Below are 13,532 nucleotides of genomic sequence, written 5' to 3' on the forward strand. Positions count from 1 at the left end.
AATAAGTACATCACACCTAATTTTGACTCGCTCTCAGCTTTAAAAATAAAGGGCTTCAAAGTTGCTGTTGCAAGTTTGCATTAAAATGAGTCTAAGAGCAATCCAGTATTAGATTAGCATATTGTTCATTAATATACCTAACACAAAGTATCAACAGTTTTGAGATGCTCAAACTCAAAGTTTCTCCCCTTCTCAGTAATTGCCTTCACCAAAGAGATACAGTCTTACTCTCTTGTTGGAATTGGAGTTTTTATTGTTGCTGTTTTTTGGGTTCTTTTTTCATTTGTTTGGGTTTTTTGTTTTGTTTTTTTGGGTTTTTTTTTTGTTTGGGTTTTTTGTTTGTTTTGAACTTTAATTCTTGACTAAGAAGTATTCTTCTGAATAGCAGAACAGCAAAGATAGATTGCAGAGAAAAATATAAAAGAGATTTACAATCTGCAGCACCAGTGCTCTAAACACTAGGAGCCACTGTGACTGACAGCCAGCACGATGCTGGTGTGGGCACCTAACTCCTCTTGACACAAGAAAGGGAACAAAGAAATTATCAGTGTCACTTCATGTGTTTTTCTTCTCAATAGGAAAATATTTCTATATTTTATAATTCTGTTGTAGAAAACAAAAATATTTTCATGAGACCAAGTAATCTGTAGTTCTCATTTGTTACAATGTGTAGACAGGCCAAGGTGTCTAATCTTAATAGAAAATGAAATGTTAAATTCTGCCCATTTTTTGACCACAGACTTTTAGTGAGTGACATAGCATGAAAGATGAACACAAATATGGACTTTTGAATAATTTTTAAAGGACAGATGGATGTTTTGACAAGATTTTATTGTGAAACATTGGATTTAGAAAAGGTACAAAATGTCAATGGTCAGATGTGTGCCAGTACAGGATTTCAATTATCTATACATGTGGACAGCTGAACAGCTTCACTGCAGAACGTGGATTTGGACAAACTATCTAAAAGGGGGCCGCAATATTCACAGGCTTAAAATACATAAATAACTTGAGCCAAAATGGCCATTACTGGTCAATGCTAATCAACATCTGGAAATAGGCTAAAAAGCACAATACAGTACAACAATCTCCTCGCAGATCCACGTTTAAAGAACATCAGTTTATTAAGTCAATAATCTGCAGATCCAGAACATGATTCTCAGTACTGGGATTCTGTTGGCTAGTTAAGAATTTTAAAAAATTAATGTTAAAAATGAGATTATGTAAGAAAACCCACAGGTATTTGTTTAGAACTAAACATTCTGAAACCCCTAAAAATTCTTCTGACTGGGATTTATGAAGTCAATTACTTCTAACAGAGAACTTCTGCTTGTTTCTTTAAAATGTCCTGACTCCAGCTTGAACTCATATCATTAAGTAATCTGAATTGAAACATTTAATTTTGCTATGCATTTCTGTATTCTAAAACTCATTTCACTGAGTACAGGTCACCATCAAAATGGAAAAAAATGACCCAAATATTAATTCTGAATTAATAAAAGTCATAAATTTGTATACTAGAAAAATTAAAAACAACCCCAAAGATAGCAGCATTTTCTACCCTAGTTTCATATGTTTAAAGAGGAGCTTTCATAAACATACAAAGTTGATTTTAGGGTATAAAAATACACATATACTATATGAAACAAGATAGCTCAAGTTTTTCATATTTTTCAGTAGTCTTTTGCTGCTGGAACTCATTTGAACCATTGAGAAAGTGTTCATAGTTCAGTACCTGGGTGAACAGCCAAGGATCTGTAGACTTCTGTTCTTCAATTAAATATCTGTAGCTGTTTCTACACAATTAAGCTTGCTGACATATCAACAGCTACCCTGTTACCAGTCAGTATCCAGAGCTGACTTAAACCTTTACCCATGTCAGTCTACTTCCTTTTATGCTGATTCATAACTTACCTTCCTGAACAGATATATTGGGGTATACCAAATTATTGTTTAATAGAAATTTCTGAATATGACTCATGTCCATTAGGAGCAGAGCTAAGCTTAAACTGATGTAATTTAGAATGAAAATCCACCCAAAACATTAAAACCCACCCTATGACACCACATCCATTCCCTAAATTAATTTCAAGACCATTAGTTTTGGCTAGTCTTTTCTCAGTGTGCATCTTCAGTGGGGGATGTGAATCTTGCAATTCATTAAGAAGAATCACCATAAGTTACAACCAAGTACGTTAAATCAGACAATGGGGAATAAACGCATTTAAAACTTTGACTCTGTATCACTAGCTAAGGATGTAACATTGGAGTACAATGTCTGCTATGGAATTAAAATTAGTGCTGTGCCAAATGGGAAAGATGTATAAACAAACCACAAAACTCCAGTGTGGCAAAAAAAAAAAAATTGTTTTTTGTTCAGGAAGTGTTTGGCATAAGCAGCACTAATAAAATTCTACACCTCACAGACACAAGCTACAAAGGTTATCTAAAGCCAATACTCACTGTCCATCAATCAGCTAGCCAGCTCTTAATGCTGCCTCGAGCACTGCACTAGCCACTTTGATCTTTGTTTCAGATTCCTCTGTACACACATTTATATTTACATAAAACATTTATTAAACATGATTTTTAAAACATAAAAACCTTATGTACAAAATACCAACATTCCTATAAATAAACAGTTGGAGAAAGGCACTTGCAAGAAAAGTCTACAGTAAATCTTACAAAAAACCACACTGCCTCTGTTACTGTACAATAGATAATCTTTCAGTCAGTCCCTATCACAAGAATGTAAAACACTAAATACTTGTTATAACTAAGAATATAACCGTTACAGTTGTATTTACACATACATATATGCCTCTTTTTAGTTCCACTTGAGAGCACCATGATTTCCATTCCAAATTTATATTTTCATACAAAGTAAAAGAACAGTTGCCAGAAACCAGTGTTCAGTGTCACTGCAGATTCATGAACTTTTGGCTGACATCATTGTAGTTTAAAAGACTCAGCTGCTACTTTGTAAAAAGTACACCTAGTTTGTTATTGCATGTTGTCCTTTCAGAGAGAGCACTGCTATGTTCTCTATGCAATTGTTTAATACTATTGCTGGCAAAAGGTTTCCAATATCAAAAAAATAAAAACATTCTTCAAGCCAGTTGAAGTATTTCATCTGAACAGTAACTAAAAAATGCTGCATATTAATTATAAAAACATGTAGGAAACATGCCAACTCATCTGGTGTGCAAAAATATTTCTTCCACTACACAGGATTTTAAGGGCTTCACAGAATTACTCAAATGTACATTGAGTAGCAAACCCCACAAAGAACCAGTTCCTCAAGGAGATGTGAGGATACTCCCACTTTTATCAAACTTTTTACCCTTTGACAATGCTGCGACCTGTTTGAGCAGTTCTCTGTTTTTGGCCTGCAATACAGATTAAAAAGGTAAGAGTTACTGAAATCGTAGTGTCATGCACTTTGCATTTATCAACAAACTCTCAAAGCGTACATGCTAAGAACATTCAGAGAAGGTAAAGATCACTTTTCAAAGAACTGTGTATGTTTCTTGATATGCATATTCTGTCTTCAACAGAGAAAGTAATCACACTCCCCATATTGCAAAATTTAGTATATCCACTATTGCATTGAGTGTCTGCTCAGTCTGTGATTTGTAAGGCAACTAATTCAGGCTTTCCTCCTGATAAAACACCCTTTAACAAGAGACATCTAGCTGACAATGTGTAAATGCTGAGTGCTTAAATCATATCCATTGCCCAATGACAACTGAGGAATTGTCAGAGAACAGACACAAAAAATAAACTTTGAGAAAGCATGTGAGGTAAGGCTTTACCTTTTAAAGTTCAAAGAGTGAGTTTAACTCATATGGAGACTGTCTGTTGGCTCCAGAACTGCTGTATAATGCATCCAAACTTAAGCATAGCAATGACCACTCATGAACGTGGTACTATTGTATTGGAGTGAACCATCCTGAGTGAACATGCTGAGTGAACAGCATATATGAATATATGAATATATGATTCCATCTGAAGCATTTCCCAAGCATTGATAAGCAATTACGCACCTGCAACTGTTCCACAGTTTCCTTGTGAGCTTTCTCCATACTGTTCATCTTTGTCCTCAAGTTAGACTCTTGGTACTGGAAATCTGCCTTCAATTCTGTCAACTGAAAAACACAGATCCTATGAAAATTCCCTGAACTACAACAGGATGCATCTTCTAGTCAAGATGAGAAATCTTTAGTGAAGGTTCAGGAATCTCAGGAAACACTGTATTTATTTACTATTGCAGTATTGACAGCTCAGCACTTGAGAAGCAGTTTGAAAAATCTGTATACCTGTTTTATATGCAGAAAGTAACTGTAGTCATATAACCATACTACTGGCTCAGAATTTTGTATAAAATAGGCTAAACCTCAACCAAAAAAAAAAAATCAAATACTGGTGATTTATAGTGTTTGCTGTTCTTTCAGCTGTGAGATGCTTACCACAATCATCAGTTACATCTCTCAGTTACATGGTGTGGTAACACCCAAAAAAATCTTTCCTACAAAGACAATAAAAAGAATGTTTTTGTGTCCTTTTACACTACATTTTGTCCTAAGCAGAAGGAAAAATATATGCAATGTATACATTCCAGATTTATTAGGAAATGGAGCCTCTTTGCAAGCAGAGATGCCTCCCATAACAAACCAGAGAATGCCCTCCTAAAGTGACAACCGAGACTGCTACTGCCAACCTTAGTATGTGTTAAATCGCATGCAGTGAAACAGATACTGTTCAAAAGAACAGTCAATCAAATGGCCAAGGGCAGGAATGTTGCTATAATGGTACACAACTCACTGAACACCCTGCTGCTCAAGGCATGCATTTATGGCTGTTGTAGCCTACGGGGCATCCACTGCAAACCCACATAGCTCACACTAAATATAAAAGAAACTAGTGGTAGTGTTGCACCACAGTGAAGTATGCAACTAGCTGAGCAAACACACTACCTGTGAACACTCAGCAAACTGTGGTCCTCCCCTGAGAATAACAGTCTCAGGGCTCCATGGTAATGTTGTAGTTTCTCATTACCATTTTGTGCAGGAAGACAAACAGGGCTAGTACTGCAAACAATAAGCACTGATAATGACATGGCTGATACTTTGATTCATAACAGAAAATGATGAATAAGTATGATCTGTAAAGCTGGTGTACTGAGCTGGTTTTGTTGCCATGCTATACAATTGAGAGGTTTTACTTTTGGAGCATTCAAAACTATTCAAATGCCGTCCCTTCACAAATCTTGAGACACGACCTTAACAGCAATCTCCCACAGGTATGGCTCAGGCTTTTTACCCAATACAGGTCTTCCATCTCACAGTGAAAAAAAAATCTGCAGTAGATTCATCTGTTGTAATTTTTCAGCAATGCAAACACTGTATAATGTGTGCAGCTTTTGTCCTCCCTGCAGCAGCTGAAAAAGTAAGTGACATTCTGAAAGTGAGGACTTTGTGCCTGAAGGGGACTAAGTTTGAAGAACCCTGAAGTCAAATAGTTTTAGCAGTGGGGACTCAACAGATGCTCTCCCTATGGAAACAGTCACCGCAGTGGTTATGCAGAAGTAGGTGACATTGCCTTACCTACCATTTTTGTTAGCTTTGCCCAGTAGATTGCAAATAAAAAGAGATAAGTGAATTTCCTACTAACTCACGATATTCTCCTAACTTTACAAGGGAGAGATCAGGGCCTAATGTCTGTCCTTTGAAGAAAATACCCAAAGAGAATCCATGACAGGCTCTTCAGCTCTTTCACACTAAACACATAAAGGCTTGAAATAGCAAGTACTTCCAACACTGGGTATATTTTAACAGGACATAAATGAAAATAGGATCAATATCCTTTACAAAACACAACTATGTGTAGAAATGAAGATAGTAAACTATGGTTTAAAAGTGTAAGCATTTTCCTTTCAGTATGAATGAGTCTTTCTTAACCATCAATGTTTGGTAATCCACCATGCCTTCAAAATCAAAATTTTACTTGAAAATATAATGAATTTGTTTGGAATACAATTCCATAACCTACTCAATCCTGCACAGACATTCTAGAGCCACTGTTACAGTGTCCTAAAAGCATCTAGTTATTCAGATGGCAGAGAAATAAAACAAATGCAAATCAAAGTGTGTACTTGTTGTTATTTCTCTTTTCTTATTAGTCATTAGTTTGTTTGATGGGTGAATCTTCTGTAAGTGTTTTAGCTGTAGCCACTTGGGCCTGACAATTTCACTTAAATTTTGTTTTGTTGACTGACAGCCACTTAGTCCAAACTTTTCTTCAAGTCTCTGACTATCCACAAAGGCTTGACAACTCATAGTACACATACTTACCAATCCTATTAAAAAAAACACTTAATTTTCATACACTAAAAATGGAAATTTGGACATCAACTTACTATGGTTAGCGTTGATTTAGTTTAAAAATAAATAAAAACTATGCTAAACTCAGAATGGTTACTACTCTTTGTCATGACTCAGTTAAGAGCATGTAAAACACGCAAACCACTGTCTGACACTTGATCCATGACCTGTGGCATGCAGCCTGAGTAACAGGCTAACTTCTTCATGGCTGAGGTGAGGTAAGATGAATTACTCTTGACTTAGGAGAAAAAATATATTCATGATACAAGAGTCCAAAAGTTTTCCTTTAGATGTTAAGATCTGATTAGCTGCTATATAAAACAATTGTATCTGACTGTTGTTTTATCTTAGTGTTTTGACATTTTTAGGAGACTACAAAGCAGAAAACAAAATGATAAAGTTCTTATTAAGCAGGGGTAATTTTTACCTTTTTATCTTTCTCTAAAATAGTTTGATCTCTTTGCTGCAGAAGACGTTTAAGTGACATTACTTCTTCTTTCAGCTGACTTATGAGGACAAAGTTGTCAGTTCCTCCACTGTCTGCAGACTGATTTATAGAGCTACTAAAAGTGAAAGTGATAGTTACTTACAGCATCAAAAGAAAAAAGAAAAACACTTTAAAAAATTTCAAATTCGATAATTAATAATTCCATAAACATCCTTAAGGACTAATGCAAAAAAAGTATGTACCTGACAGAAATGGATGCAACTGGCAAATTACCTTACTAATGGCACACATTACATACACCTGCAGAAATATAATTCAGTATTAGCTTTGAGGGGGACAAATACCTTTTGACTGAAGCAGCCACTTTTAACTTTTATTCTGACCATTTGGCCAGAGACAGAATAAATACTCAGTCTCCCACATTAAGGTTCAAAAGAATTCTCTAGATACTGGGTCAGCTTAAAGCAGCAGATTCTACCCTGCATCTAACTGAAAAACAATTTCCCCATGTGAGGGAACACCATTGGGTTGATAACTGTTACCTTGTACATAAGCTTGGTTTAATTTTGCCCCAAACAGCATAAAAGCAGGAAAATAACTGCTAGTTTTCTGCTAATGAAGTAACTTAATTGACTGACAGCACTCAGATGCCACCCAATAATCCATCTGGCAGGACACAAGTTTCACATCCCTCATTCTTCAGACAAACAAAGGCAGGCAACTGGCCACAAATCAGTGCTCTCTTTGGTTGAAATGGCTCAGCTTTACAAAAATGTAACTTTACCTATCTCCATTTGATGGCTTGGATTCCAGTTTGGGTTTTTTCTTTGGAGTTTCATTCTGAATAGCTGCAGAGGATTTATGGCTGAAATCAAACAAAATGTAAACCTAAAGCCTCATACTATGCAACTCTCTAATATCACCATTTGGTACATGTAAAAAAACTAACTCATGCTCCTAGGTGGAATGCTAGAGACTAGCCAGAAATGCAAGAAAAAAAAATTCTTTAAATGAAAACTGCAAGGTGAATTAAAAGAAAATTAATAAATAATATCATATTTACCTCTGTTTCCATAGTCCCTGATCTTGTTCTGGACTCAGATTGCTGATTCTGAAATATGTGAAATGTACTTGGTAACTGATCAAACATGCCATTATTTGTAAGTTTACGTGAATGGTATCTGTACTTGAGAAAAATCCTTCCCCCCTCTTTTTTTTTCCTAATATGGTGAGCATTTATGAATTTCCAGTTGGACACTGAAGTTCCTGACCATGCTTTATAGTATGTCAGGAGGTTATACAATTATTTCTTGGCTAAGTATCTACACTATTACAAGTGACAAGGGGTAGACCTCAAGACTGATGGCTAAACCTTTTTGCTGACACTTCCCAATTTTTGTGAATTTGTCTTGCTAATCTTGTACTCAGCCAGTGGGTCTAAAGCAGCTCTCCTGGGATTTCCATACTGCCATATGAACACTGCCTGAGACGGTGCTCATTTGGTGCCATAAGAGTAAAGTTAAGTTTTGGATCCCTGAAAATAACTGCTTCTCAGGTGTAACCATTTGCTTTCAATAATTTCAAAATGAACTATTAATGAACACTGATACAGCAATGGTAGAATGAAGAAGATTGCACTGAGTGAAATAGCTCCAAGAACCTGCATTTCTACCTCACTGTCTCTATTGTCTAATCTTAACAAAAACTGAAATGGACTGGGGAAAAAGAGTCATATTAATTAGACCAGAAGCAATGGACCTGTAGCAGTCTATAGAAAAAAAGATGGGAAACCAGGAGCATTGTCATTTGTATCGATACGAGTACTGCTATAACTCTTGAGTATATCAGAAGCTCCTTCCTTTAGTAAAGAGCTTATTTTTTTTATTTAATCCCTACTGTACCTGTGCCAAATGCATTAAATTAGATTTAACTTTCTGTAATTCAATTTTCAGCAGAGATTTTAAAGAAGAGGAACAATACAATATCTCAATGCACAGACGAGAAAAAAATTTCCTTCAAATTCCTAAAAAGCTAAATATTTTCTCTTTTTTAAAGTGAAAGTATGGCCTTTCTCTTTTACTCATTACCAATATAATTTCATCTTATTTTGCTTCTATCTTTAAGGCAATTTTCAGATAACATGAAAAATTATAAGCACTAGAAATGTGAAGTTTAGAAGGAAAATGTCTGTGTGTCTGAGATCAGGGTCATTACCATTGCAGACATAGTATTTACTATCAAACACAAAAAGTAAGTAGTTCTGAAGTTATGCTGCCACAAATCTATCAATGAAAATAAGAATCATGACTACTATTACAGCAGAAACAAAACCCAAAATGAATTCTGGAGTTTATGACTAAGTAAATTTGATATGTGCATTAAGGTTGGTACCCTGTTTATGTCACGGCCAGAGATGATGTATGGAGAAAAGTGCAGAAAATGGGACAAAACTATGTGAAATGTTATTAGAGTGACAGTAACTGAACTGACAGTCTTATGTCCCTAGGTCTGTATCACAGCTACTCCTAAACTGCCTACTCCAGCAAGACTTGATTATAAAAGCCAGCAAAGAGGCACAAACTGGTCCTAGACTGACGGCAATCCCACACTGTTGTTTCTGCTTCTCCTCTTAATTTTGAGTATTTGTACACAAATAAGTCAGGATGAAGCAAGTCAGGATGAGGATTCTCACTGCTAATACACATTGTTAGCAAATGCAGGTACCACACAGCAGCTGCTGTGTAGAAACCCAAATACAAGTTTGCCCTCAAGTAACTAATTTCTGTAGCCATTCCATGAGCCTTTTTCCTAGACCTGTTAGCAATTTTAAAATCAACTAGTTTGACAATCACCAAGAATTCCTTTTTTAGTAAATGAACACCTTCATTCAAACTCTAAGCATCCAAGGATTTAGAAAGACCATAAAGAATAATATTCTGCTATTGCTTTTGCCACCATGTTTTAAATAGTTTTTCTTACTAGCTTGGTACAAACAGAACACAGAAGATGAAGAGTTACCAACAACATTTCAATTTTTGGAAGACTTACTTATGATGACTGCTGCTGTGACGATGATGATGGTGGTGATGGTGGTGGTGTTTTGAATGATGCTGGTCTTTCTCAGTAAGAGATGAGGATGAGGAGTTAGAATGTGAAGATCCCAGGCTCTTCCTTTGTTCTTTTGTCTTCTGTAGCACTCTCTTGTAGGACAGTGTGCAGAGCCAACACAATAGCTTTCCATCAACCTTTTGAGAAATAATTCAGGTTTATTTCCAAGTACAACGCACTAGAGAGATGTACTCAATATTTCCAAGGAGATTTTGTTTCACTTCATCCATTGTCTTAGAGAAAACCAGACATCTTTGGTATGAAACATTGCTATTGTATCTCCAATGTATGCAAGTTTCTTTTAGTAAAGCGAATATTACTCCACTTGTCATTTAAAGTTATGCTACAAAAAGTCCTAGCAATTTTTGGACCTGCTATACATTGCAGAAATAACAATAACTTTTTAAAAGGACAAGTCTTTTTTACAACATGTTACTTGTCCCAGATAAAATTTTCTGTAAAAACAGCATTATTCTTGAGTTCAGTCAAGAGGCTTTTGAGGTAATTTTCTCAGCACCTTCTGGAATGAGAAAGTGGCACTCACCAAAGCTATTTAACAAAACAGAACACAAAGGGCTGCTAAGAGCAGTCTACCTCTCTGGTGCTCTACTTAAAGGGAAGGCAGGAAAATAAGAAGAGGTAAAGTGACAGATTCAAGTTATGAACATACATGAGATCCAATGGATAAGAAAATAAAAGTAAAATAAATAACAAAACACAAGGAACCGTTGAGCTGCTTCACTTCTGTTCCCCAGCTACAATTGTCTGCTAAGACTTATGCCTATTTTTAGGAAGCGTGATTTAATTAAAAGTTAGCTCAGTAGCTAAAATAACAATTGCAAGTTACAAAGTGTAATTCAAATATTGTAAAGCACAGATCAGCAACTTTAATCCAGTACTTAAAAACTTAAGATACATTCCTGATAATCTTTCTCTTCTGAAAGAGGAACACTACTGTCAGCCCAAGCCATGAGAGGTGTGGAACAAAGCCTACCTTCCTTCTTCCCTCCTCTTTTCGATCAAAAGCACATTGCTGTTTGCACTGCTCACAGGTCTGGGGCGGCCCATACTTCTTCTCTGAGTTGGTGCAACGCTGGCATTTTGTGCCAATAAATGCTGCAATGATGTTACAATACTGACAAGGCTTGGGCTGAAAAAAAAAAAGTTGAACTGATGTCAACACATTTGTATTTGCAGTAATGAACACAGGTATTTCAATTCACACAATGATGCTTTGAAACTGGAAGAGCTTCAAACAACCTACCTTAAATAACCTTTTCCCTACCATTTTTATCTTCAGTACTAAACCTTTCCTCTAAAATGATGTTTCTTCAAGGGTCAAAACCAGCCTCGACTTCCCACGAAAACTCAAACACAATAAAAGAAAAGCACACATCTATCTGATTACTATTCTCTACACCTACTGCTTTTTATTTTTTTTGTTGACATTTTCTCTCAGTTTTACTACACTATTTAAAAAAATTACTTACAGAACTTTAAAAGAAGAGTAACCAAGTGTTTTTTTTTAGACTGGGAATTTCTGATGGCATCCCTCTCCTTTGCACAACTCAGGGATTCAATAACCCTACAGTTCCAAGATTAGTATCCTAATCCCTGCAATTCTGCAGGAAACTTAAAACAAACCAAAAAAGCCCCACGACCAAACAAAAGCCAAATCCAGATCTATTTGATCTGAACTATCAGGTCAGGTTATCAACTTTTATATCACACACTCAACTAGACTAATAGAGTGCTGAAAAAGAAAACTGATGTCAGTTTTCACAGGTTAGAAGTGGCTGATTATCTTCAGGGCAGCTCTGTTTTTTGATGAACTACTGATAAAATCATTGATGGCTCTGTCCTGCAATTCATTTTGCTGCATTTTAAGCTTTTGAAAGCATTTCTTTGTTCAGTTTACATACACATTCACAAAGTGCCTGACTACATACCAACAGCTATTATGTTTCTCAAATAAGTTGAATTTCAATGAATATGGTTTAAGTATAGGAAAGTTATGCCTTTTTGTTTCACAACAAGATTATCTTGATACCTCCTAAAACTCCTATCTGCAGGGCAGCTCAAATACAATGTGTGCATTCACATAATAGAAAAATTCATTTTTCCAACAGAACTGAAGCTAAAATTCAAAATGAGAAGATGCAATGTAACATGAATGCAGATAATACTCACAATCCTTTGTAGTTACTAGCCCGACATGACTAACATGCATTTTTTATGACTTACATAATATGAAGTATGTGGTATTACTAGATTTTCACATTAACCACTCATTAAGAACAATGAGAGCTAATAGTCTTCCTGCCATGAAGCGTGTGCTTATGAGAATATGCAGGGAATAATTTAATGTGTGTGGCATGAAATAACATTGCTTTGTTACAAACAGCTATACTGAAATTACTCTTAACTGTTAAGCTATATATAACCCAAATGGATTTCAATTTGGGAAAAGAAACGGTAACCCACAGAGGAAATCAAGAGATGTTAGGCTTTTCCATCACCTTTCTGGATGGCAATCTATAGTGTGAGTTTGTTTTGGCGTTTTGTTTTTTTTTTTTCTCAGAAGAAAATAAGAAGATTAGTTGCAAGAGAATTTTGTTTTTGGTTTGAAGCACAAACAAGCGCAACTTCAGCATAAAGAACCAAGTAACTACTCACTGTTCCAAACTGCTTCACGTTTTGGGCACATTTCTTGCATATTGTGTTGGTTTTGCTAAAAGATAAAATGGCACAACATTGAATTAGGTGACGAACACGCACTATGATATTCTTCCCCATGCAACTACTTGCAAACAGAATCAGAGAAGAGTTGGGTTGGAAGGGATCTCCAGTCCAATCCCCCTGTCAAGGCAGAGTCACCTAGAGCAGGTGACACAGGAACGTGACACAGGAACGCGTGCAGGCGAATTCTGAGTGTCTCCAGAGAGGGAGACCCCATCACCTCCCTGGAAGCCTGTTCCAGTGCTCTGCCAGCCTCAGTGTCAATAAGTTCTTCCTCATATGGAGTTGAAACTTCTCCTGTTTTAGTTTATGGCCACGGCTCCCCGTCCCGTCTCTGGGCACCACCGAAAAGAGCCTGGCACCGTCCTCTTGGCACCGGCCTCGGGGATATTGATATGCATTGACGGGATCCCCTCAGCCTGCTCTTCTCCGGACCCGCCAGGCCCAACCGCGCTGGCCCCGAGCAGCCGCTCTCCGTACCTCTCCTGCTGGAACTCGGAGCGGCAGTAGGTGCACTTCACGATGGGGTGGGCGATGCGGCACTCCTGCGGGGAAGCGCCGCGTTACTGCCCGGCAGAGCCCCGGCCCGCGCTCCGCCCCCGCCCGCCGCCCGCCAACAGCCCCGGCCGGGGCCGCCCCGCCGCCGCCGCACCTTGCACAGCTGCTGGCCCTGGGAGAGCTCCTCGAACGGGTACCGCTGGTTGCACTTGGTGCAGGCATAAAGCGCCGGGGCGGCCGCCGCGCCCGCCGCCGCCATCCGGCGGGGCGGACACGGGCGGGCCGAGGGAGGGGAATGGGGAGGTGCCGCCGAGGCGACGGACGGAGCGGCCGCCGGGGCCGCCGAGGAGGAACCG

At 37.6% G+C, this 13,532-nt stretch overlaps 1 protein-coding gene across 7 annotated transcripts; it reads right to left on the reverse strand.

The window, feature by feature from the left end:
• Positions 1 to 801: 801 nt before the first annotated feature.
• Positions 802 to 13,526, reverse strand: FAM76B (family with sequence similarity 76 member B). Of its 7 annotated transcripts, none has more exons than XM_041417006.1 (10): positions 13,331 to 13,526; positions 13,159 to 13,223; positions 12,616 to 12,670; positions 10,934 to 11,089; positions 9,880 to 10,076; positions 7,895 to 7,942; positions 7,616 to 7,696; positions 6,811 to 6,943; positions 4,047 to 4,148; positions 802 to 3,389 (listed from the first exon to the last, which is right to left on the reverse strand). In XM_041417006.1, the coding sequence occupies exons 1-10, from the start codon at positions 13,433 to 13,435 to the stop codon at positions 3,300 to 3,302; spliced, it is 1,032 nt and encodes a 343-aa protein (XP_041272940.1). In that variant the 5' UTR covers positions 13,436 to 13,526; the 3' UTR covers positions 802 to 3,299. The 7 variants fall into 7 exon arrangements, with proteins under 7 accessions (XP_041272940.1, XP_041272938.1, XP_041272941.1 ...); XM_041417004.1 differs by having other exon boundaries at positions 6,811 to 6,946; XM_041417007.1 differs by lacking the exon at positions 7,895 to 7,942 and having other exon boundaries at positions 6,811 to 6,946.
• Positions 13,527 to 13,532: the final 6 nt, after the last annotated feature.

This window comes from Onychostruthus taczanowskii, unplaced genomic scaffold (assembly GCF_017590055.1).
Source record: "Onychostruthus taczanowskii isolate IOZ18803 unplaced genomic scaffold, ASM1759005v1 scaffold54, whole genome shotgun sequence".
NCBI classification, from domain to species: domain Eukaryota; kingdom Metazoa; phylum Chordata; class Aves; order Passeriformes; family Passeridae; genus Onychostruthus; species Onychostruthus taczanowskii.